The sequence below is a fragment of the Pelophylax lessonae genome (assembly GCF_965119305.1).
Source record: "Pelophylax lessonae genome assembly, chromosome: 4".
Lineage (NCBI taxonomy): Eukaryota > Metazoa > Chordata > Amphibia > Anura > Ranidae > Pelophylax > Pelophylax lessonae.
In genome coordinates, this window is record NC_138771.1 from 496,738,407 (window position 1) to 496,765,909 (window position 27,503).

At 44.8% G+C, this 27,503-nt stretch overlaps 1 protein-coding gene across 2 annotated transcripts in view; it reads right to left on the minus strand.

The window, feature by feature from the left end:
- Positions 1-27,503, minus strand: part of ADIPOR2 (adiponectin receptor 2) — a 123,476-nt gene that overhangs the window by 53,671 nt on the left and 42,302 nt on the right. Inside the window, exons 1-2 of one of the 2 annotated variants that reach the window (XM_082255453.1) lie at positions 23,711-23,871; positions 20,605-20,843 (exon numbers count right to left, since the gene is read on the minus strand). In XM_082255453.1, the coding sequence (XP_082111579.1) occupies positions 20,605-20,843; positions 23,711-23,735 (264 nt within the window). In that variant the 5' untranslated portion in view covers positions 23,736-23,871. Of the gene's footprint in view, positions 1-20,604; positions 20,844-23,710; positions 23,872-27,503 lie in introns of those variants that run through there. The other variant, XM_082255452.1, reaches the window with a different exon arrangement.

Here is a 27,503-nt window from a genome sequence, read left to right on the forward strand (position 1 = left end):
CGTGAGAATTACCTACCCCGTGAGAATTACCTACCCCTCGTCACTTCCAGCCAGAAACAGCTGAGCAGCGCAGCAGTGCGCATGCTCAGAGCCCCGGATACCTAAAGGAAGAACAGAGGAGCTCACTAGTGCGCATGCGCACTAGTATGAAGAGATCACGGTGTACCGTGAAAAAAACCTACAGACGCGGCGCTTACATAAAACAGCTGTGCAGAAATACGAGTCATCTCCGCTCCTGTCCCGGTCACTTCCCTGCTCTCGGCAAGTAAATATAAAAGCGGCTTTCGGCTCCGTGATTTATGTTTTCATACAGCCGCCGCCGCTTTTATATTTACTATCCGAGAGCAGGGAAGTGACCGGGACAGGAGCGGAGATGACTCCTATTTCAGCACAGCTGTTTTAATGTACCCGTTGCATTACATACAGTGCCGAGTACCGGAAGTGACGAGGGGTAGGTTTTTCTCACGGGTAGGTAATTCTCACGGAACACCGGCGCCGAGGGAGAGGATCGAGGCTTCGGGCGGCCGCATCGCTGGACCGTTGGACAGGTGAGTGAATGGCTGGAACTCCGCTTTAATGCCGGGATTGCTGTCACATTTGCTTGTGTCCTCAACAAAGCTGTCGTCAAACCATCAAATGGCTGATGTCATAACTGATCACATGTGCAACACCATGGCAGTTGCAGATCAAACAAAAGCAGCTTCCTTGGCTGTAAAGGATAGGAGGCTTTAAGGCTTTCAGCACACCTGCCTCTACAAACCCAGCAGTGCCTAAAAATGTGAAAGAGTAAGAGCCCATTCAGACAGGGGCGACACGACTTGCTGGGGCGACCTCGGCGCGACTTGCACGGACTTCATACAATTGAAGTCAATGCAAGTCGCCTCCAGGTCGCCCCAAAGAAGTACAGGACCCTTTTTCTAAGTCGGAACGACTTGTGTCGCTCCTATTAGAACGGGTCCTGTGCTAATCAATGGCAGGCGACCGACCGCGACTTGTCAGGCGACCAGGACGCCTGACAAGTCGCGCTAGTGTGTATGGACCCTAACTCTTTCAACTTTTGTTGAGAAATAAATACAATTTAAAAAAAAACATCCCCATCTAGTTGATATATGTACACTGCAAGGATTATAACAACCTTTTCTGCAGATTCCCATCTTCTGTTATTCAGAAGAAATCCCTGTGTGTTTCTCTGTGATAATTATAAAACCACTCCCATTAGATTCATTTTCCCACAGAGGCAATCAGCTGGGGCACCTGCAGAGCACTAATGAGGAAATCTGCTGGGTCTGCATCCCTTTAGACGTGTTCCTATAGTAAGTATCTCACCAAAAATGACATTTTTGTTGCAGGGGATGCCAGAAATCTGACTTGTATCTTAGTGCAGACTTCTGAGAAAATTGGTGAGCCAATCACACAAGCAGGAAAGATGTTTCTGGGGTGGGGTCAGTACACATTCTATGTACAGAAAAACTCCAGGTAGCCATATTGCATTGCATTTTCAGAAAATTACCGGGGCTGCAGAGTGAAAAGGAAAGGTCATTTTTAATAATATTCAATTACAATGTGACTTGTGTCACAATTGTTTACGCTATTTTATTTGTTATTTATTTGATTTTTTTTTTTCTCAAGAAAACGCACGCTGCTTACGTCACGGGTGCCTGAGTGGAACGCAAGCCGGTATTCACCGCTCTCTACTCACGGGCACCATTTCGTTTTTTTACTTTTTCATGTACTGTTTACCTACCAATTCTATTAAAAACTATTTTTATGGTAATAAACTATCTGGAGCTTTTTTTTATCCTGCATACCCTGACCGGCCCCACGGATCGAGGCTATCCAGGAGAGGGAAATTCCGAGTACTGTGGTACTATAAAGCCCAGCAGTGTCTACTCTGGCCCTGGTGGCCAAACAAGCGTTTACAGGTCTTAGTACCATAAGGTATACAAGACCCACATTATCTGGTGAGTGTGTTCTTCTATTATCCCCACGGTGACACCAAAAAGTACCAGCACTGGATCATTGGAGGACCTGCACCTTTTTTCCCTATTGGCACTCAAGATTTACCTGCATATTTTTGCACCCGAGTCACATATGAACTACTATTTATTAACTTTTTTACTTGCATATTTGCACTTGAGTCACTTTTGAACTATTATTTATGAACTTTTATTGCAAATATTTTTTCACCTGTTTGATTTTATCACTTTAAATACAGCACCTTCCTTCATCCCCTTTAATTTTAAAATTGCATTATAATATATCTAATTACCTACCTTTTATACCTATATTGTGTTATCTACCCTAAGCATTATTATAAGGTCATTGGTTATTCATCACACATTGTGTATACACATACATATTCATCTTTGCACAATACTTAAGGTATTAGCACCAAGCACTTTAATAAAGTTTAATGCACCATATATGTTCTAAGGCCTACCAACCTCACACGTTTAACCTTTTTTTGTATTGACAAGCAATTGTCCAGCAGTGGGTCACCTGAAGCAAGCGCTATGGTTGGCCCCAATTTATTGTGGCCTTACTCCTATTATCTCCCTATAGCAGCTGCATTACCAATCATCTATCTCTATAATATTGCTCATTTCATTTATTTTATTAGAACATACCTTAACCCTACCCATAGGCGCGAGGGATATACATATTTAAGTATATTAATTCACGATTTAAAGAATATAGCTTGTATAAAAAAAATTATATGGTTCCTGGATTTTTAAACTTGCAATCTGCACATTTTTTAAAAACAAAAGAAAAATACCTGACAACGCACAATTCCAAAAATAAACTGACGAATGACACCTACAGGCAGATGCAGGTAGGTGCATTGCCCAGTCTTGCTACAGAAGTGGTGAATGTAGTTCATGAAACCGACCACAGAACATTTTTTCACAGAAAAGCAGTGCATGTGGTGTCCATCCATGGTAGGAGATTTAGTAGCTGTAGTAAATAAGCCGGCTCGCTATCTTGCCAGCTGGGTCAGTAGGAGCTGCCAGACTGACCAGTCAGCAATGCTTCAGAACAGATAACAGAAATTGCAGACAGCTTGCCTGTTGATAACCGAACAATGACCTGAATGGACTGCACTGGATAGCATTATGTAGAAAGAAAAGCTCTACAATTGGTGCATAAAGCCTGGTACATGCTACAAGTTTTTTTTTGTTCAACCCAGCGGATTGAACAAAAAATAAAAACATTTTTTATATATATATATATATATATATATATATATATATATATATATATATATATATATATATATATATATATATATATATATATATATATATATATATATATATATATATATATATATATAAAAAAGTGATTTTTGACTTACCATAAAATTAATTTCTCTGAGGTTAACCACTTAAGCCCCAGAGGATTTGGCTGCTAAACGACCAGGGGGCGATTCGGCACTGCGTGACTTTAACGGACAATTGCGCGGTCGCGCAACGCTGTACCTAAACAAATTTGACGTCCTTTTTTCCCCACAAACAGAGCTTTCTTTTGGTGGTATTTGATCACCTGTGCGCTTTTTACTTTTTGCGCTATAAATAAAAAAAAAGAGCGTAAATTTTGCAAAACTAACAATATTTTTCACATTTTTTTTATATGAAATTCCCCAAAAAAAATGTAAAAAAAATCAAAATTTTTTAACATTTTCGGCCAATTTGTTTTATGCTACATATGTTTGGTTAAAAAAAAAAAAAATCACAAAAAGCGTATTTTTATTGGTTTGCGCAAAAGTTTACTAACAAAGGGAAAGATTTTTGTCATTTTTGTTGTTTTTTTTTTTAAACGCGTAATGGCGGCAATCTGCGATTTTTTTTTGCGGTACTGTGACATTGGGGCGGACAGATCGGACCCTTGACTGACATTGACACTTTTGGGGTTACCAGTGACATTTCTACAGTAATCAGTGCTATAAATATGCACCGTTACTGTAAAAATACACTGGTAGCGAAGGGGTTAACTTTGAGAGGGAGGGGCTGTGTGTGTCCCTAGGGGTGTGATTCTTACTGTGATTGGCTGTGACTTGAGGTGTAAGGACACTGATCAACGGTTCTACATAGTAGAACCGTGTGATCAGTGTTTTTACACCGAGGAGAATGACAGGTGGCTTGTTTACACAAGCCGCCTGACTATCTCCCTCTCCCCCGACGATCGCCGAGTGACCTGCGGACATCGGGTCCGCCGGTCACACGCGCGGGGGGGGTCCGTGACCGCGAGGGAGCGCGCCTCCGGCGGCGCGCGCTCGCTCCCCAAACCCTACCAGGCTAGTGACGTTAATTAACGTCACTTTGCCTGTGAGGGGCTGACCGCCGCAGTAAATTTACTTGCGGCGGTCGGCAAGTGGTTAATTGACGGCTGCAGCTCCATATTCTTATTAACCATTGGGTTAAACTGCTCCCTACAGGAGTAGAAAACTAGGCAGGAAAAAAAAAAAGTCTGGCTAGCCTATGCCCAGCCCCCACAGACATAGCCGCCGCTGTTTTCTATGGCAAACCACTGCAAAGCGGCCGCCGGATAACACAATTATGGCCGCCGTGCAGCACAAGACTAAAACAAAATGGTGGCCCCCCCCCCCCACGAGGCTCCTAGGGACCCAGGAGAGATTCCTAGACCTCAATGACAGACAAGCAGGACGGGGAGCCCTGGCAGGAGCCCCCACCAGGTACAGCCCCCCACCCGCACAGCCGATAATCCGGTCACCACACAGCCCCAGCAGAAGTGGACGGGGGGTAAAATGGGGGGACAAATGAGGGGGAACCTGACAGGAAGGAGGGGAAACCCTGGCATCCAACCATCCCATGGAGGGGCCCATGTCCAACCCAAAAACCCTTCAGGGGGAGAGGGCGACAGCTACGCACCACATCAGGAACCAGGTGGGCACCGCTCCAGACCGAACCCCTCACCATCTAAAACGCTGCAACTCAGGCCGAGACCCGGTCGTATGTGACCACGTGAGGCGTTTAACTCACAGGCCAGCCTCCATCCGGTGGGGCTATGTTGCGGTAGACCTAGCGTGGAGCTGATGTCTGCATGCGTGCTCCCTGGCCGTACTGGGGCGACTACTGGATCTAGATTATCCAACCCGTCGCTCAGTCCGGCAGTTGATTGTAAATCTCTCCATCAATGAACGAAATTCCTACCGACCCTGCCAGAAAGCCATTATCCTTGTAACATCCTGAACAATGAACAGTAATCTCAAACAATGAGATTTTCATTCCAAGCTAGCTTGTGTAAACTAACCCCTCAATGTAAGGAGATAGAGAGAGGATTTGTTTATGGTTCAAAACCAGGAAAGCAGTCTAAAGTGACAACACTGTCATCGATAAATACAGTACAGAGCGTGAGCATTGTCATCCTAGCACAGGAAAGGTTGTTACTAACAGGATCAATAGAATGCAATTAATGCAAATATTAAAATCTAGCTTGTAATTGCAGTTTAGAGTTTTTTTGTGCAAAAGTGGAACTTGATTACATTTTATTGCTTTTTTTGGTATTGTGTTTAAATAGATTTTAGATATAGAGATTATTTTTAATGTGTATGCCATTATGCTGTGTATATGCGTGTATAAGACATTGTTCTTTATGTGAGACTAATGTGGCATTTTCTGTATGAATTTCCTTGTCAGCACAAGCGTTGTTTGTTTGTGTACTCTGAGCTACCTCTATATCGAGAATAAACTGATAGGTACTATTGCCCACAATTTCCTGACGTTTTCTGCACAACCGCCATCAGAGAGCTGTGTGCCAGGCTGTGCCAGTCATCAATTCTAATCAGATAATGATTCAGATTTAATAAGCCGTAAAAAGAATTGGTTATGTCTAGACTTGAGCTGTCACCGGACCCGGATTATGCATTTCCCACACCCTGACTCTTGTAACTTTGGCAGTATAAGGACTTGGCCAGAACTTGCGCTGTTTTGTACCAGTTGTGGGCTGTAAATAAAAAGAAAAACATTGCAAATATTGTCACAAGGCAAGATGACAGCGTCAAGGTCTTGTCCCCAAATCTCAGAATCTAGAAGAAAAGTGCCCACTGTTCAACTTTAAACAGCAAGGCCTGCCGATGCCAATGTGGACTTTGAATTCTGTAGATATCTTTCCACAGAAGGAGGGAAAAATGGGCAGAATGCCATGGTGAAGTCAGACAAAAAAAGCCTCTGTGTTGGTGGTAAACATGGTTGTTTATCAGCAGTGCTGGACAGTTCCAGGACCAGACATATGTCACAATTCAAACATTCTACATAAAATAAAAATTATAAAAAACATTAGGTGAGCCAATTTTTTTTTTCTTTTTACAAGGTCACAAAAATACTGACAAGATATGGTGCTCATATAGCTCTATTATCATGCCTCTGGAAGAGGACGTTCACACATGACCGCTCTTGTAGGACTTTAGCCACCTGAACACCCAAAATTTATTTTTCAGTAAGGCAGGCAATACACGGAGCAAATTTCTCTCTCTTGCAGGAAAGAAATTTGCTCAATTCCACCATCAACACAGATCGTATTAATGAGGGAATACCTCCTTCCAGGCCATCGTCTTCTCCCGGTGGGCAGGCAGGGGAAGCCGCCCCCGCTGGGAGAAGACCGTGATCATAGATAGCGGTTATATCAGCCACTAGCAATAATAGCAAGAGAATCTTGCAGGCTGGTTGTACCAAAGTTGATCGATCAATCAGCTTTGTACATTCACCCTGCCCATTAATGGTTCCAACCATGTATAGCTGGCCTAAGTCTGGCCTCTTTGTAAATCTGTTGCAGTGTTTCTTACCTGGAGATGCAATAACCGCACATTCTTCTGCAATCTGACAATGCAGAAAATAATGCTTCCCGATCATGCCTGTCAGGTCTTCAGACAGCCTTTCATAGGAGGAGCACATACAGCAGGCTGACAAGCTAGGAGACAGCGGCTTAAACAAATTGTAAAGGGTATTTTTTTTCTGTTAAATAAAAAGCTTACATTTACCTGTACTGCAGAGCAGCCCCAATCCTCCTTCTAGGGTACCCCGCTGGTGCTCCTGGCTCCTTCTCTTGGTGTGCCATCATGGAAACCCACTTCCTCTTGTAGCACACCAGTGGGCTTGATGCCAAGCCGCTCTGCCTTTGTCCGTAGACACAGAGTGCAGTTTGGCCCTGTGCGCCTTCATTACAGGATTTTTGACCCCCACAGGAGCCAATGGCTCCTGCTGCTATCAATCTGCCTTGTGAGGAGAGAAATAGCCGAGAGAACCGCTGCTCTCGAGCATAGCGCTGGATCAAAATCGGGCTCCGGTAAGTAGGAGGTGGGGGGGAGATCTGAGAGAACCGCTGCTCTCAAGCACTGCACTGGATCTTAATCGGGCCCCCGGTAAGTAGGAGGTGGGGGGGGGAGGGGATTCTGCAGTCACAGCGTTTACCTAAATGCATTCTCTCTGCATTAAAAAGGTAAAAACCTTCCGCCATTAGAGCCACTGTAGGCCCATTCACACTAGGATGCGGTGCAGGAAACCCATGGTGCCGCACCACATTTAAAGCGCATTGCCCTTGTAATCTGCAGTGGGTGTCAGTGCATCATTTTATTTTGAAGGGGAAAGTCCATGCTGTCAGAATACATTAGCGCAGCAGGGGAGATTCCTGCATCAACATCACTTGTTGCACTTATTTTCCACAAAGCTTAGTGAAAGTGGTGAAGTTTCATTTGGCAAAAAATACCCAATCAGGTGCAAGGAATCTTCCCTGCTGCACTATTGCAAATGCTGGTTTTCCAGCACAACAGTTATGCCTCGTACACACGCAACGATTATCAGCCGACCGATCGGCCGTCTTTTGTCCAGTGTTGTTGTGTTGGTTGAAATGTGCTCTAGACTTGCACTGGACTTTTGTTGGCCAACAAAAACCAACTTCAGAAGTGAGGTCATGTGATGGTTTACTTTGTGTGTTTTTTCTTCTCTGAGCATGCCCAGTCTTGCTCATCAGATTTTTGTCTGCCGAAATCTGTACTGTGACGAAAAATCGGCCGTTGTGGTGACGGCCAACAAAAATTTTATAGCATGCACACCAGATTTTATTCGGCCGAAAAGTCGCAGTCGGTTGTTGGAAGCATCATACTAACAAGCCGAAAATCGGCCGATCGGACGTTGGCCGAAAATTCACGGCCAACAATCCTTGCGTGTGTACGAGGCACAAGTCAGAAGCCCATCCAACGATCTGCTTCTGTTGACCAGAGAGTGTTACAAAGAGATCGAAATACAGCTGGTTGAGCAGCGTACCAAGGGGAAAATTACTTTTTGCTTCCCGATATATCTTTGAAACATGCAATCCATCCCAATGGGACAGGGAACAAACAAAAAAAAAAAAAAAACCCCCACACACAAACAGCCCCCCCAAGTCTGTTTCAACTCTATAGCCCAATGCAGCAAGGAGTGAGTTCTGGACACGGTGGATGATAAAAATAAACGTAGAAGATTACAATGAAACTAATGGATCCAGGCTGAGCTATTCAAGCAGGGAAATTGTATTAAAAAGAGCACTCCAGAAATATCAGCATAAAGGGCGATGCTGGTGGACATTAGAGATAAGGCAGAGAAGGGCACCTTGAACTCTCATTGAAGGCAGTGCTGAGATGTGACCGTTCCATATGCAGTCAGGTGGGGGAGGGGGAATATAAACACAAAAAAAAAAAAAAGTGTTCACAAGGACGGTGACAGACCTCTCCAATATTCCATTCGTCCTCTGGAGATCAGGAGAATTTTATATTACACTAATATGCTTCTGGGCTACAGTGTTCCTAAGCATTCAAGCATGGTTGTCAATGTTTTGCAATTAGTTTGTTATTTTGGTGTCCTGAAGCCAATCATTACCCTGCCTCTGAAGAGTATGGCACGCTCCCATTGTGGAATATTTACTACATTTTTATTGTAGTTCATTAAAAATCTTATACAATCCCCTACAAATCCCATTTTACCCAAGGATATATAAAAAAAAAAGTAAACTTAAAAAGGGGATTCAAACGTCAACTCCGGGGATACATCCCAGGTCCTTCTCAAACATTGCTAAAGAACAAGATCGGAATTACTTCCATACCACTTCCTTCCCTCCTGACATATGCCTGAACTTTGCGTGCCACCAAAACTACTTCCTCCTCTTTCTATGGTTTAAAACATTTTTTTGTTTTTTTAGTTCTACTTACCTAGGTGGATGCAGAATTGATCCAGTGCTGCATCCAGCCCCACGCAGGCTCTAAGACCAAGCAATCAAAGAACCGTGACTTGCCGCAACTTCCAATGCACGTTGTGAGAAGCTCACAGTGTGCAGTGAAATAAGAGCAAGCAATATCCCTACAGGAGTGGAGCCTGTACAACTGTGCAAGACTGAAGGGAAAATTAGAGATTCAGGCTTTAGACACAACAACCTTCCTTAGTGATCAGATGCACCAACCTAACCCTACAACAGCCATAAAACCCAGCACTGGCATTCCTGCACCAAAAACATGTTGCATCAAAACTATATAAAATACAGCAAAAATCTCAAGGCAGACCGAAAAGAACACACTTACGCAGTTATGTAAATATCTAGCTTTTTTTTTTTTTTTACTCCTTAAAGCGGAGTTCCACCCTAAATCGAAAGTTCCGTCCATCTTCATGCCCGGGGTCACCTGAAAAACAAATGGATAAATCGCAATTTTTTAAACTTGCCTTACCTCCTCTTCCTCCCCTCGGCGGCCACGGCGATTCGTCACTTCCTGGCTTTGCAATGATTCCTGGGAGCTGAACGTCATCGCTCCCAGGAATCAATGCGCCTGCACCGGCCCCGACGTCAGTTCCGGTGCAGGCGCCGTCATACCTTGCTAAACAGCTTCTGGGCATGCCCAGAAGCGGTGCAGGGATGACGCTGCGGAACCGGAAGTGACGGCGGGGCCAGCGCAGTGCATCGTGGGACCGAAGAGGGCGCAGAAGAGGACCGCGCTGGCTTCAAGCTGCCCACACCTGAGATGGCAGCGCTGGAGAAGACATTTTCAAGGTAAGTATTTCTTCTTGCAGGTGTGCAACCCGGGACAATTCAGAGGCTATCCATTGTGGAATGTACTAGCCCTGACTGTCCCGGGGGTATTTTTATGTATTTTTTTTGGTTTTAGGTGGAACTCCTCTTTAAGCACCTTTCACATTGACAGACCAATCAGGTCTGTGTCAGTTTTTCAGGTGGACCTGATCGGACCATCCATTGCTCTTTATGGAGCAGCAGATTTCAATGGACATGTGTCCGCTGACACCCACCGACATCTGATATCTGTGTCTGCTCTGCATCAGGGGAGCGGACACGGACCTGTCATCCGCCTGCTCAGCGGGAAATAGCAGAGAGATCCCCCACTGAGCAGGCAGATCCACTGCCAGACTCCACCAGTGTGAAAGGGGCCTTAGCCGGACCATCTCTGGCACACCTTTCATTTGTTCTTTCAATAATGGAGGCTCGGCATCAGATATGGCTGATTTGCATGCAGATACACTCTGCCTATGAACACTGCCTGACATCCACCAATGAAGGCATTTTGGTATTTGCACAACTGCTCCCAAGCACCAGCCCACTGCTAGTGTCAGGGATGAGAGGAGTCCAGAAGCCGGGTCCTGTGATGCCTTCAGAAAACCATGTACAGTACCTTGCCAGGCCCTACCACCAGCCATGTTCTGCCTGCACTCCATAGAAAAGCACAGAGGCCCAATAAATGAAAGGTTCTATTTAAAACAGAAGCATGTTGCAGAAGGAAAGAAATGAATCAGGAAATGCAAACTATAAGCAGAATAAAACTTCAACTTTAAAAAAAAGATAACCAAACCCAAGATATAAAATGCAATAAGTTGCAGCTTAGATGTGGATGCATTCGATTTTTTTTTTTTTTCTCAAGCCAAAAACATTTTCAGCAAATACTTGTTGATCTTGCTAGAAATGTAGTGTCCTTGTCACTTCCTGTGACGTGCACCTAAAAATATCTTCTGTAAACCAACACAGAGTGTTGCAGAGTTGTACAAGTCTCAGAAATGGGTAGACAGAAATGCAAATCTGTTGGCTGAGTTCAGCTTTAAATACTATTCACAAAAAAAAAAAAAACCCTTACCGCTAAATCCGCTAAATCTGCACCAAACACAAATCAGGACTACTGCTTTTTAGTAGTTAAATTGCTAGAATAGATAGATAATGAATGGTGTTATTTCCCCACAGGGCTGGGTATAAAACCAGCATGCCATTTTTTTGCAGGAAAGCGGTGTTGCCTAATAGTCTATTTTAGGCCCAACACAGAAGTGAATTGCAAAGAAAATAAGATCTTTTGTGTGTGCAGATTGCAGCTCTGTTCCCTCCAGCACTCCTCAGGCGATGGTCCTTGTGTGCGACACATGGCATCTTTGTTCGCTGACGCCATGGATGCGCTTACATTAACACAGCACATCTCCCTTTCAAGCTGCAACAATCCGTGGCTGGATTTTAGCCTTCGGGCAAACATATTTTCTTCCTTTTTACAAACAGTTTTTGTCAGAGATACAATTTAAAGACATCAAATACTAGAAGGATGGTGTACTTTCTGATAACTTTATGACCAATACTTCAACTCAATTTTAACCACTTTACCACCGGAGGATTTTGCCGTCTTACGTCTGGGTCACTTTTTGCGATTCGGCACTGTGCGACTTTAACTGACAATTGCGCGGTCATGCAATGCTGTACCCAAACGAAATTTACGTCCTTTTTTTTCCCCACAAACAGAGCTTTCTTTTGGTGGTATTTGATCACCTGTGCGATTTTTACTTTTTGCGCTATAAACAAAAAAAAAAAGAGCGAAAATTTTGAAAAAATAACATTTTTCACATTTTTTTTTATATGAAATTCCCCCCAAAAAATGTAAAAATCAAAATGTTTTTATCATTTTAGGCCAATTTGTTTTCTGCTACATATTTTTGGTAAAAAAAAAAAAAAAAATCACAATAAACGTATTTTGATTGGTTTGCGCAAAAGTTATTGTGTTTACTAAGGGAAAGATTTGTCGTTTTTGGTGTTTTTTTTTTTTTTAACGAGTAATGGCGGCGATCTGCGATTTTTTTTGCGGGACTGCAACATTGCGGCGGACAGATCGGACCCTTGACTGACATTTTTGAAACTTTTGGGTTTACCAGTGACATTACTACAGTAATCAGTGCTATAAATATGCACTGTTACTTTAAAAATGACACTGGCAGGGAAGGGGTTAATTTTTTTGGAGAGGGAGGGGTTAATGTATGCCTGGTGCTTACCGACATGTGTGGGGGGGAGGTGACTATGTAACACAGGGACAGATCGCAGGTTCAGCTATGCTGAACCCTGCAATCTGACCCTGCCTGTCACTTAGGAGATCACTTAGGAGTGTAAACAAAGCGGGCGGATCTCCAGACTCTATTCCCTGACGATCGGGGAAGAGCATGGGCGATCGCCGCTGCTCCTCCCCTGGCCCGACTCCCACTGTGACTAAATACAGCAGGAGCGAGCCTCCAACGGCACGCGTGTGCCGCCGAGAAGGGGGGAGTGTCTGCCGACGTAGTACTACAAGAGCCACTTTGCCGCAGTAGAGCTCTAGTGAGCAGCAGCAAAGTGGTTAAAAACCTGAAGTCGGCCACACATCGATCGAAATTCAGCTGATTTAGCAGGGACCACATAAATTTCGATCCATGTGTGGCCACTGTGGTTGAACAGTAGATGAGAACACAAAATAAAAACATAACACTTGACTCGTGCATGATCAGCCTTAGGTCTGGTTCACACTTCTCCATTTTTCAGTGCATTTTCAGTTTCTAAGAAATGCACTACAGTCCATTCAACATGGCTTCCTATGGGTTACATTCCCTTCTGTGAGCTTTCCACCGGTGCGTTTTTTTGGTCAGGGCCTCTCTTCCCCCCCCCCCCCCCCTAGCGTTTTAGCATTTTCCGTTCTATAGACCTCAATGGAAATGCATCACAAACTCAGTGCTTGCATTTTTTACACGTTTCTGCTGGTTTCTCCTGCAAGACAACAGACACCACCCAGAAAACATTGCCTATGCAACGTGCATAGGTGTGAACCAGGCCTATAGTAGGGTGTACAAGTTCAATGTTTTTTCCCTAAACCTGTGAAAAAAAAAAAAAAAAAAAAAAAAAAAAAAAAAACACACCCCAGACGGATCCCCACACCAACACAAAATTATGTGGATGCCGATATCTTCATACGGAGTTACTGTAATCTGACAGCAGGGATTCTCCCACTCATCAGAACACATTGGCCATTTGACTGAAATAGTTGATCAAATGCTGGTTTTCCAGCTTAAAGCAGAGTTCCACCAAAAAGTGGAACTTCCGCTCATTTGCTTCCTCCCCCACTCCGGTGCCACATTTGGCACCTTTCAGGGGGGAGGGGGGGGATGGGTACCTGTTTTTGACAGGTATCATTCCCCCACTTCCGGGAGACGGCACCGCCCCTCTGAAGTTTTGCCACTCCTTCCCCCTGCCGCCGAGCCAATCCAAATGCACAGCCCGCTTCGCGCATGCGCAGTAGGGACCCGCCCATGAAGTCGCAAGGCTTCACTGCCGGGTTCCCTCATTGGCAGGCGACGGCAGCACCCGACAGGCAATGGAAACATCGGCTGCGGTGCCAACATTGCTGGACTCCAGGACAGGCAAGTGTCCTAATATTAAAAGTCAGCAGCTACAGCATGTGTAGCTGCTGACTTAATTTTTGGAGGGGGAGGGGGGGGGGTGAGGCTGGAACATCGCTTTAATGTTGAACAGAAGTTGTTTAAAACTGGTTTCTGTTGAACAGCCAGCAGTACACAGACCGAAAATCTTGCTGAACCGGTCAAATTTTTGCACATTTTTATCCTGCTTAACAGTTCAATCTACAGAAAACCTTCCCGCATTATACGCTGATCCTCTCTGCACAACAGCTGAAATATCAAGAAGGGCTGGTAGTGGAAGAGTTTCTTCACTTGCTGTAGAACTCAGAAGTGCAGGGAACAGGAAGGTATACCATACCATCTACCTCCACTGTTCACCATTTAAAGCCTGGTTCACACCTATGCATTTTTTAGTGCGTTTTTTTTTTTTTTTTTTTTTTCAAAATGGCAAAACACACACACTACAGTCCATTTAGCATTGATTCCTATGGGTCATCTTCACATCTGTGCCTTTTATGAAAAGGGCTAGGGACTTTTTTCTGGGTTTTGGTTTCATAGACTTCAGAAAAGGATCAAAAACTTGTATTGAAAAAACACAAAATGCACCTGGAATATGCAAACTGCAACCTGCATAGATGTGAACCAGGACTGAGATACGAAAACATTTTTAGGTTTTTAACCACTTGCCTACTGAGCACTTAAACCTCCTTCCTGGCCAGGCCAATTTTCAGCTTTCAGCGCTGTCACTTTAAAAAGGACAATTGTGCGGTCATGCCACACTGCACAAATATCACATCTCCCCCCCCCCCCCCCCCCACAAATGTAGTTTTCTTTTGGTGGTATTTAATTTTTTTTTTTTTGCTCAACAAAAGAGCGAACAATTTTGAAAAAACAAAAACTTTTTATAGTTGGGATAAAAAATTTTGCAAACAAGAATTTTTTTGCTTCACCGATGGGCACCGATAGTCAGCACTGATTAGCAGTACTGGTGGGCACTGAGAGGACTGATGTCCCTTAACAGAAGCTGGTTAACAGCTTTCCTTCCCCCCCCCCCCCTTCACGCTTTCAGCGAGAGGCAAAAAATAAAAAAAACTGTCAGAACAGCGCTGTATACTGTACAGTATGTAGCAGAGGCTACCCACTATTTTACAGCGTTTCCACCCACTGCATTTATGAGTGAAAGTTATAGTTCATTTGAATCCGCTTGGTCCAAACAAACCATTTAAAAGCGGTTGTAAAAGGCATTTTTATTTTTTAAACTAAAATAAAAAAATTAGTTGTACTTGTCTGCAATGTGTAATGGTATTGCACAGAGCGGTCTCTTACCCTCTTTTCTGGAGTTCCCCACCAGCACTATCCACTCCTCTTTCCTTGCGGGTGCCCCCTGGCAGGCTTTGTGCTGTGGGGGCACTGGTGCGAGTGCACTCAAGTAAAAGTCAACACTCAGGATAACTTTAATAGCGGCCTTCCTTTATTGAAACATGAACAGCAACTGTAAAACATCCAACGCGTTTCGGCCACAAGGCCTTCGTTATGGCTGGGTGCACACAGTACAACTCAGCCACGCTCCCCACAGGATTTGCCTAGCAGCAGCCAATGGCAAATGCTGCTCTCAGTCTCCTGTGAGACCAGGAAGAGAGAGCACTCAGGTAAGCATTTAGGGAGGGGGAAACAGGTATTCGAGAATGCATTACAGTAAACGACCTTTTTGAGTTCATAACTTTAAAACTTCACTAAAAGCTATAGATAGAAATGTAATGAATAATAATGCCTAATAATAATGCCTAAGTACATTGCAGAAGCACCAAAACAAAAAAAAGGTATGAACTATTTAGTGCCAGTTCACATTGGTGCCACGCGGGAACCCTGCGAATGCACTGGGTTTCCACATTGCACCCGACACAGGCAGTTCACACTGCCACATGTCAACTGCTGGGGGTGTCAATACAAAGTTAACAACACCCCCAGATTAGTTCCGATTCCTGTCCGAACGGACAGTTCGCACTGCGATATGCAATCGCATAGGTGTGAACACCCATTCAATCAGATTCTGGTGCGGGCCAAAAAAAGGGTCCTGTGCGACTTTGGTCCGAATGCGATGCAAAATCAGCCATGCAATTCGCATCACACAGACATCGCATATGCGTGAACCAGCACTGAAAGTTTGTAAAACGGTCAACAAGCCAAGTCCTATTCATTTCGATGACTCGGTTTACTAAGGAGCATTCTTTTGCCTAAAACAAAATTGCCAGGAGCTGTACCCAAAGCTGCATTACAAATAAACTGCAGGCCATGGACAAACTGGTCCGCTAAATCAACATAAGCAGCGGGGACCTGCTCATGCCCTAGGCCCAAAATTTTGGCCTATTCAGTTAGAGTCTGAGACACCAGGGCTGAGGCAAAGACTGGCCGCAATGTCCAACTAGCCATAGTAAACCACAGCCTCGGATAGCCACAGCCTCCGCTTTGCTGTCAGCCGGATCCTTAAAGGACGGGGATTCCTTTACTAGGATCATGGCAGCTTTGTTCAACCTGGAAACAGGAGGGTCCACCACTTTTAAAAAGTGACTCCTCAAAAGTGTAACGTACCGCAAAACGTTTGGGGAGCACAAAGGGTAATTTTGGTTGTTCCCATTCCTTACAGGAAAACCTGTCAAAAAAAAAAAAAACACATATAAGGAAACACCTTTGGAGTCAGAGATGACTTATGCGTACCAAACGACACAGCCACGTCCATAGCTACGTCAGTCGCATCCTCCATTTTTAAAGTCTCACGCACTGTGATAAGTGCGTCTACCAGCAGTTTTTAAAATAGCTGCTGCGACCATTGAGGAATCATCCTCACTAATTGGATGGATCTGGGGGTGTGATATTAAGCCCCCTTGGACGGGCCGCGTCCACGGCAGTATCAGGCTCAGAATAATAAGAGGCAGACTGAGCAGGGAAAGGCTTCCTCCTGGGCCTTTGCCTACACGCCACTTCCACCTCGGGACACTAAGGGCTGCAGAACCGCCATCAGTGCAACCATGGGAAGCTGGGGTTCCATGGGACCTGCCACCTTCATGAGGGGGGGGGGGGGTGTCAAAGGGGGAGATGTGACCCTGAGGTTCCAAAAAGGAGAGAAAGACCTTGCAGTACAAAGACGATCTTTTGGCACCACTAAAAGGATCCCCCCCAATAAATAAAAAGGCAAAAAAGTGGAGTGGAGGGGGGGGGGGGGGGGGGACGACTGTGCTTACCCTTTTATGGTGCAGGTAACGCTCCAGACAGAATCCTCACCACTGAAGTAGGGGAGCTGTCGGAAAAGGGACCGCTGCGACTTAGACCCAAACCCAGTCGTATGCAACACTGCGAGCGGTTTAACTCGTGGGCCAGCCTCTGTCCGTGTGGCTACATTGCAGCTGACCTAGCGCGTAGCTGCGGTCTGCAGAGCTCACTGGGGGGGCTGGAGGGGGGGGGGGCGGACACTGGATCTAGATTATCCAGCCTGTCGCTTGATTGTAGATCTCCCAAGAGAAAAAAAAAAAAAAATTGCTAGGACCAGAGATCCCAGCCAGGAGCCTAGGTCCTTACTAGACATATTAGAGCAGAGAGGGGGGTTTTATACCAACCTGAGGACAGCCCATGGGCTTAGCCAGGTGTTTTTTGTTCTGCCTAGTCCTACTCCTGAAGAAAGCTATATAACCCAGTAGTTATGATTTATGGAGTGCTGTGTCAGTCAATGAATGAAAGAAAAGTACATGAGCTTCTTTTTGGCAGATTACAGGTGTTTTTGGCCCCATAGACTTCAATAGAAACGCCTGACTTCAGCGTTTTTTTGCTTAAATAGCAGCTCTCCATCCCTAATCTCCTCCCCCCTAGTGCTTTCTATTGGCTAAACAAAAAACGCCTGAAGCTTTAAAAACGCTTGTAATACACTTTAAAAAAAAAAAAAAAAAAAAAACACGCCAGTAATAGAATACACTCAGGTGTGAATGGAGCCTTAATAAAACGATGCTACAGGAGGGACAAAGTTAATTTGTTAATGCAACTATTTTTCTCATAGTTAAATGATCACTGTTATATCGCGTGTCAATATGGTACCTGAAACCCTTTCAAACTATGTGCACCAACCTACTACACTGTTAAATGACAGCTGAAGCTTTGGTTCAGGAGTGCCCAGCGGTGACATGTTGACAAGGTGGAGTGGCAAGGACAGACTGCAAACAACTTCTGGGAATATCACCAAGAGACAACAGGAAGTACAATTTGTCCAACACAGCAAGAACATCTGACCGATAAGCAGCAGCAACAGAAATTCACACCATCTATTCTGACCAGTCCCAGCTCTGTACTTTGTCCTACACGGGGGACTCAAAGTTCACATGACCATAAAATCTGATTACATTCTCAGACGTGCATTCCATCCCCGAGCCTTGCTGTACCAGAACTGCAAATGCTGGCAACCGCACAGGAAAGTTAGACAACAAAATTCCCTCTTTTGTTACCCATGATATTGGCGTTTTGTGGTGCAAAAAGATAAGCGTAATGTGCACCCGCGAGACGCAACCAACTATAAAGAAGCTTTCATTAGTCTGACCAGACAAAAACGAGATAACCGACTGACTGGCTGAGAGGAGTCATTCACAGCTCTGCCTAATAAAAACAAAAGCCGTCAGAAATATGCAAACTTTTTTATTTTTTATTAAAAGGATTTACTTATCTGACCAACATGGTTAACCTACAGCTTCATTGTGTAGTGGGCCCACAACAGGCATATAGGCAAGGACTTTTAGCTTTCCCTAGTTGTAAATTTATTCTAGGTCAGGGACTCTATAGATAATGAGGTCATAAAATGTGTATGACATCCAGGGACTGTTATTAAAAAAAAAAAAAAAAAAGCTCCCATTATTTACCCTAAATAAGCCTGCACATGTTTTGCTAGAAAACTGCAGTGACAGACCCTGGTGGCATAATTTTCACAAAATCGCAACTATTAAAAACTGCTCACAAGAGATCCCAAGTTGTCCACAACCATCTTCTATAATAAAGAAGAAGCGTCTCTGCGTCCAGTCCCTGTGTCCGTGGGATTGCGCTACTACTCATGTGCCCCACGGACAGCCGTTGGGACTTGGAGCGCAGAGACTTCGGGCGGCCGGGTGAAAATGTTGAAGCGGCAGGTGTGCACGGGCACGCGGCGGGTGCGCGCTCGCACGAGAGTGCCGCTCGGTCAGCTCTGCGCGTGTCCCCGATGTTGCTAGGGCAACAGGGACGCTATGCGCAAACAAGTCTGTTTTTACAAATGTTTGACCACATGTTCTAGCGCCCGTTAATTTAACAGGCTTAATGTCTAGTTAGGTATACAACTACACAATCTCCTTTAAAATTGGACAACTGCTATATGCAGTACTGCCTGTCTGACTGGCTGTACACTGAATGGAAAGACAGGCTTTTACACAAACAAGGGGGATTGTACAATCAGACAAATGTGTGTAAGTGGCCAGTTTTAGCCACAGAAAAAATTTGGGCCCAGCATGCATCTACCTGGCCATTTTGTATGTGCACTTTCAAGCATACACCCCTTATAAATAGGCATTCAATGCTGCCATACTCCCGTCTTCAATCACCACTGATATGTAGGGCTGCCACCTTTTCCCTTTAAGCCAGGGGTCTTCAAACTATGGCCCTCCAGTTGTTCAGAACTACAATTCCCATCATGCATGGTCATGTCTGTGAATGTCAGATCTTTACAATGCCTCATGGGATGTGTAGTTCCACAACATCTGGAGGGCCGTAGATTGAGGATCCCTGCTTTAAGCCCTCGTTCACATTGAATGCAGCTTTGAAATCGTGCAAAGTCATCTCAACTCGCATGATTTCAAAGCCGCATTTCAGTATTTCAGTCCGACTTCGGGGGGGGGGGGGGGGGGGGGGTTAATTGAAAGACATCTGTGCGAGTTCATGCACATATGTCTATTGAAGTCGTCCCCAAAAGAAGTGCAGGAACTACTTTTGGAAAATCGGTGTGGTGCTGCAAAGTCAGCGTCACACCGATTGGGACTGTGCCATTGCCGACAATAGGCTGCGATTTGACCTGTCAAATCAAGCCAATGTGAACAAGGGCTAAAACCTGAACATCTAATAATTACACAGGTACTGTGGCTGATTAAGGTGGTAATTAAAGTCACTTAATGCCTGATCTGCATTAAACTAGCCTCAGAACCTGTGTAATTAATATGTGTTCAGGTTTAAAAGGGAGGAGGTTGCAACCCTACTAATGTGTCATCTTCCAAAAGGTCCCACAACTGTGTTGATTCATCACAGCATGAATGCAGCCCACTAATTATCTCATATGACCCATACGTGGCCCTCCCTCCTTCCCCAGCACGGGTTTGGTAAACAATGGATCAGCTCACTGTCATGTGATCATTGTCAAAGCCAGGGAAGGGGGGAAAAAAAAACAAAAAAAAAAACACTTGTATCCAGCTCAGCTTTCTCTTTCAGTCCCACTTTGTAAAGAAAATAGATGTACATGTTATTGTTACACAATGAAAAAAAAAAAAAAAATTTAAGATGTGGGGCCTTTTTTATGGTGGCAAATGTACAGAACAGAAGACTGCTAGAAGAGATGCACCATGGAGCGCAAGGGCAAGGACTGCAACCCATCAGGTGCTAGATATAGTCAGGTGTGCTGTATCACTACGACACCCAGGAAGCAGGCAAGTGATGATCCAATCAGTTATAAGAGGCAGCAGTCTGCACATTTCCAAGATGGCTGCCAACAGGTGGGCAAGGTAAGAGCTTGACAAATGGCCAAGATTTGAAACATCTATGAACGGCTTAAAGTTCAAAATAGAAATTCGTCTTTTTTTTTTGTCAAGCACCACATACAGAAAATTTGTGCTCTATAATTCAACACCCCACTCCCCAAACGGAAAGAAAAGCTTACATTATCCTGGGCAGAAGATGGAGGGGAGTTGGCCAGGAGGACACACTTATCGTCATATTGGTCATTTTGTGAATCCGTGCCCTCGGAGGTGACTGGCATGTGTCCTTTACGCAGCCTCAGGACAGACTCCGGACCGGCAGTGCTCCCCTCCTCCGCTCGATCTTGTGTGCTCATGGAATGTGGGAGCCCCTCCGTATCAGATATTGTAATGGTTGCAGAGGCAGCGCCACGGGGAATATCTGAAATAAAAAGAAAAAAAAAAATTTAGTCTGTTAGCCAGTATGCAAAACACACAAGAGAACATCTGACACAAGCCAACAAAAACAAATGCAATACAACACAAAAAACAGAAGAGGTTACCAGGGCACCGGTGACCCGGGAACATTCTGGGGGCCTGCGGTAAAGCTCAGGGAAAGAACTGAACATGTATCACTCTGCTTATATACACCTGTATGCAATAAAGGTTACTGATTTATCCATTACTAGAAAGATCTGATCAACTCAGCACTTGGTGACACAACCTTAGACCTTAGTACCCAGTAAATACATTAATAAATAGAACATGATTGGTGTAAAATGATAAACCAATATAGGTCATAAATGATAAATCAATAAAATGTCACAATAAAGTTTAAGTGCTTCGTAAATTAGCCTGAAATTGACTAGTGCCAGGAGCAGATCTTTGGATTGTAAAATACAATCAATTACTATTCTGGCCACAAATATTGCGATTTTTATCCACTTCAGCCCATGTACTTGCAGTCCTAGTGCCCCAAGTGGGGTTTTTTTTTTTTTAATCAAAACGAAATAAATAGTTTAAGAGTGTCAAACAGAAGGACACCATATTTCAATCTTATCAACATCTCGTTCAATCCATGTTCTATTTGACTCAAAACGCATCAGATTAAAAAGGTCACCATACACATAACTGCTTGATCCGATGAGGAAATCACCGATGTGACCGGATTGGAGCTCAGCAAGGATTCAGTAGGATAACATTGGTAACAGGTTCCTTTTTGTAAAGCCCAACTGAAGTCACAGGTCGAGTCCAAATATGAAGCAGTCCCCAACAGGCCACAGAGTGACACTGACCGATGCATTTTGTATTCTAGCAGACGTACTCAGACACACCCCCTCTTTTCCTCTCCATGACGACGGATGTAGCCAATACTCATCAGTACTGTCATTTCCACTATGGGCCATTTAACAACTCCATGAGTTAGTCCATTTTTCCCAGTACAATAATTTGTGTTATTCCACACAAAAACTACATGGCCACTGATCACCCACACAACAAAAGAACACGGCATAAAGACACAAGTAATATCTTGTGCAACAGACATTTTAGTGATACGAAAAGGTCAACTGGATGACCTTACAGTAGGAGCTGTAGGTCTGTGCAAGTTACCCAAGCCCAAGGGCCGGGGGGGGGGGGGGGTAGAATGGATGGGGAATTTTGCTGGACACTGGGAAGGGGGACTTTTCAATGCACCGTACTAACAAACAAGGCATCCAAACTTTTAATGTAAACAAAAACTTTGGAAAGTTCAGACTAGTGCGACTTGTCAGGCGACTTGTCAGCCTCACAAGTCGCGGTCGGTCGCAGTCCATTGACTGCTACAGGACCCGTTCTAATAGGAGTGACACAAGTCGCTCCGACTTAGAAAAAGGGTCCTGTACTACTTTGGGGCGACCTGGGAGCGACTTGCATAGACTTCCATTATGTGAAGTCCCTGGAAGTCGCGCCGAAGTCATGGTGCACGCGACTTCACAGGTCGCCCCTGAAGTCGGATCGCCTCAGTGTGAACCGGCTCTTATGCACAGTAGGTACGCACCAGGTGTGTTTTCCCGACGACAGCCCTATGTTAGGACTGCTAGCTGGGGTGTCTTTATAATCCATCGGGTTACGGTTTGATTTTTTTATGATCCCCCTGGTCCCACTTTGGAATGAAATCATCATTGGCTATAAGCATACTTTTGCTCCTTGTCTAGTCTAGGTTAATAATTTTATTCCACTGACTTGTTTCAGTTCTGAATGTCAGAAACATTTTGTACCCATGGTTACATTTTGTGTCTTGGTGCTCGATTACTCTGGAAACTGCCTTTTTTAGATTTAAAATGTGGAAAGAGAAAAAAAATAATAATGATGGGTGGGGGGCTTTGTTTTAACATTTTACTACCATAAGACCCCGATCACACTGGGGCGACGCTACTTGCCGGGGCGACCTCACAGGTCATATCATATCATTGAAGTCAATGCAGGTCGCTCCAGGTCGCCCCAAAGAAGCTCCGGACGCTTTTTCTAAGTCGGAGCGACTTGTGTCGCTCCTATTAAGAACGGGTCCACATCTACTCTATGGCAGGCGACCTACGGCGACCTGGTCGCCTGACAGGTCGCCCCAGTGCGAACAGAGTCTTAAGGTATCATACAACAGTGGCTAGCTGGGAGAACGTTGGGTATTGGCCCACTTTTCCCCGAAGACGAACCATTTTTCCTCAGTGTACAGTAAACCCCCGCTCCATCGCGATTCAGTTTTTGCGGTCCCGGTATATTGGGTTTTTTTTTTTGTAATGTTATTTTACTATATAAATCATTAAAAATGAAATATTTTTGTGTTTTCCATAGCTCTTGCTATGTCTCTCAGTATCTTTAGGTGTTTAAATGAGTTTCTATTGTTTTAAAAGTGTGTTTAAAGACCTTAAAATGCTTTTACACGTACAGTGACAGTAAAAAAAACATGCCTACAATGCATTTTAATAGGGTTTTTCTATTTCGCGGATTTTCACTTTTCGCGGCTGGGTCCGGAACGCAACCCCCGCAATGGAGGGGGGGGGGTTTACTGTATTACGTTTCAAAATTAGCATTGGTTTGACCGAAAATCGAGCACAAATTTGCACTAGTACTCCAAGAAAACTGCAACAAAAAAACAAAAGAAGTTCAAAAACCAAAAAACTTTATTCCTTCTGTAGACATTTCCTGCCAAAGCCAAATATGGAAACTTTTTTCCTCCTAAAGACCCTAGTGTGGTCGCACACAGCAACAACAACCCCCCACAATATAATTCTACAGTTCGCTAAAAAAATTCAGCAATAAAATCTTACGCACCATTGGAAAGGCAGAGTTTTAGCATCTGTACAGTTTAGGAAACAGCTGATGACAGAGTACCGGTGGAGTATGGGCCCAGTAAAACATCCAAAAAAAGAAGGAGGAAAAAGTAATTGGAGTTTGCAGTCCTGGAGGAAAATGCTGTAGATCCGTAAGGAAAAGACGGTTAAAGAAAAAGAATTGCCATGAGCTGTGCGCTGGGAGAAGTCAGTGTGCTGACGTTGTGAGAAGTGCTCTCTTGTCTCTGTACACATCTGCTGGAAGGGGAAACATTTAACAGGGCACGCTCTGTTTCAGATAAAGCACAGCCAACCATCTGGGTCCTAAGTGCCTCTCCTACACAGGCTCTGACCTCGGAGAAGATTCTGCCGAGCTGGCAGAAAAGGGCATACCCAAACACACCGCACGGCCAGGGGGACGGGATCACATGGCTTTCATAATCAGCAGCTTAATATGCAAGAAAAGTCCAAGGCATTAACGAGGAAAAGGCGCTCAAGGCTGATTAACCAACTGGCAGAGCAGGGCAGGGCTTAGGAAGGGTGGGGGGGGGGGGGGTGGTGTAACGACACAGCCACTTAGAAACGCTCAGCGATAAGTTGTGGGAAGAATCAGATACATTAAGAGTACATAAAAACAAAATACTTCTGTATCCAACACACTAATTCATTCATAATGGTCTGGTAAATATTTGATTTTCATTTTTCATGCAACTTCTGCTTTGTCTAATTTATGACATTTGAAATGAAAAGTTGCTGAAATCTAAACTCCAGCCTTGGGCCCCTTTCACACGGGGGGGATCTGTTTGAACGGACTCCGCTAGCTCTGTGGGGGATAGATCTGTTTGAACGGACTCCGCTAGCTCTGTGGGGGATAGATCTGTTTGAACGGACTCCGCTAGCTCTGTGGGGGATAGATCTGTTTGAACGGACTCCGCTAGCTCCGTGGGGGATAGATCTGTTTGAATGGACTCCGCTAGCTCCGTGGGGGATAGATCTGTTGATCCCCGCTAAGCAGGCGGATGATAGGCCCGTCTCCCCTCACAGTGCAGAGATGGACCTGTCAGCGTCCCGCTCCCCTCTATGGGGAGATCAGATGAAAATGGGACAGCCTGTCTGTTTTCATCCGATCCGACCCGCCAGACGGAAGGCAAACGTATCGCCATCTGTCGGTTTTCAGCGAACCCTGATGGATTGGATGCCAGGCGGGTGACCACTGACATCCGCCTCTCCATAGAAGAGAATGGGTGGCCCTGAAAAACGGACAGGCAGACCCGATAGGTCTGAGCCTAAAGGCCCGTACACAAGTAGCGATTGTCGGCCATAAATATTCGGCCACCGACCGATCAGCCGATTGTCGGCTTGTTAGTATGATGATTCCGACAACCGACTGCGACTTTTCGGCCGAACAAAATCTGGTGTGCATGCTTTAAAATTTTTGTTGGCCAGCACCAGAACGGCCGATTGTTCCTCAGTCAGTACAGAATTCGGCCGACAGACAGCAGATGAGCAAGACTGGGCATGCTCAGAAAAGAAAAACACAAGGAAAGTTAACCATCACATGACATCACTTCTGCAGTCGGCTGTTGTTGGCCGACAAAATTCGAGTGCAGTCTTTAGCACTTTTCAGCCGACAGGACAGCACCGGACAAAAGACAGCCGATCGTTCGGCCGATATTCGGTATGTGTGTATGGGGCTTTACACAGGCTCCTCCCCTTACTGCACACTCTAGGCCTGTCACAGCGTGCATTAGAAGCTGCAGCAATTACCGTAGAACTAAAGTCAAACTTTTCTTTAAGTTTTGGAGTGGAGAGGGATTAGAACACCGTTCCATTTTTATTGCTGTCTGTGTCCCCATTAGGCAGAGTCACCCTCTCTAGGATGTCCTGTTTACTATTATCATTGAAAGTCAAAGTAAAAGAAAATCCTAAATGGTGGGTTGTCCCCAGAAAAGTAAAAGAAATCTTCCAATGGGATTTCCTCTCACTTCCAGTTTGGCTATCAGAAAGGAAGCCAAGGGAAATCCCCACAATGGGACACAAATGGAAAAAAAATAAATTAAAAAAAATCTGACGAGTTCCAACTCTCCCTTGCTCTAGCCAGAATTAAAATAAAATAAAATATGTGCCTATAGTTTCAGAGCCCGCTTAACTTCCTGGCTGGAAGAAATCCATCATTATCTAGCTCTTTCCTCCTCAGCCTGACTATCCCTGACACGTCACTTTTATTCATAGAATTTCAGTGCTTTCAATCTTGGGAGCCCCAGCATCACATGTGGGCACTACCTTAGGCATTCTAAAATGCAGACAGTCTTCTTAGAAACACTTCCAGACTGACATTCAGATATTTGCATTAGGACCCTTTCACACAGGGGCACTGCCCAACGAGTCCATTCTGCTCAGTGGGGGATCAATCCGCCTATCCCTGTTGAGCAGGCGGATGACAGATGTGCAGAGACGGAGCTGTCAGATCCCCACCGTCTCCTCTATGGCAAGATCGGATGAGAATGGACCGCCTGTGTTTTTATCCGATCTGATCCTCCAGACAGATAGAAAATAGGGTTTCCATCCATCCGGATTTCATGGACAGGATCGGATCGGATAGCAGCAGGTGTCAGCGGAGAGGTCTCCGCTGCCCCATAGGGATGCATGGAGCATCCGATCAGGTCCGCTACAGGCGAATCGGATCGCCCGTGTGAAAGGGGGCCTAACTCCTATCAAAAGCCAACCCATTAGGATCTTGCGGAGTACCGAGATGTTTTCAGAAAGTTGTTAGCAGCACCCTGCCAGCTGCCCCCCCCCCCCCTCAGCCATAATCTGCCAGCATTGCATAGAGAATCAGAGACCCAGTGATGTCACTGGGTCTAAAATAGGTTTGCAATGAAAATGGAGGAACCGGGGGAAAAAAAAAAAAAAAACATAAGCAGATTAAGAGCCCATTCAGACTAGCGCGACTTGTCAGCCTGACAAGACGCGGTCGGTTGCGGTCCATTGAGTAGTACAGGACCCGTTCGTTCTAATAGGAGCGACACAAGTCGCTCCGACTTAGAAAAAGGGTCCTGTACTACTTTGGGGCGACCTGGGAGCAACTTGCATAGGACTTCCATTATGTAAAGTCCCTGCAAGTCGCGCCAAAGTCGCAGTGCACAGCAGTGCACGCGACTTCACAGGTCGCGCCCCCCCCCCCCCCCCCCCCGAAGTCGGATTGCCTCAGTGTGAACCGGCTCTAAAACTCAGCATTAAAAAAAATTTAATAAAATGATGATTGATAGAGCCAAACCTTCGGCTAGAGAATGGTAAGGGTTACTGCACATCAGTTTCGATTTTAATATTTTTTTGCTGTCTGATCCATTCTGGCCCAGTCACATTTTAAGGGTGGTAATCTGTATACAAATTGTGCACTTTACAAGCATTAATCATTGAACTCTTCAGCATAAACACATTTAACAGGATATTTTCTTTTAAGCAGCCAATAAAATTAAATTGCAATATGGTTTACACTGATCGCAATAAAAATGGAATCACAAATCATAAATGTTTACAGAAAAAAGGTGACCTAATCCAACATGCTGACTAGTGTCAAAGCCACGCATTTTGACCCAATGACGTTCTATGCTAGGAATCTGTTCTTACACTAATTAAATCTAATGGAAGACAATACAGCAGTGTTTCTTATTGGACATTTGTACAAAAAAAGTGGCAACCATCCCAATCTATAATTGGCCTTTGCAGCAAGGTGCCCATGGAAGGGCAATGCACATCACAAATTGTCCAGCGCCCTAACCGACCAGCCTGCA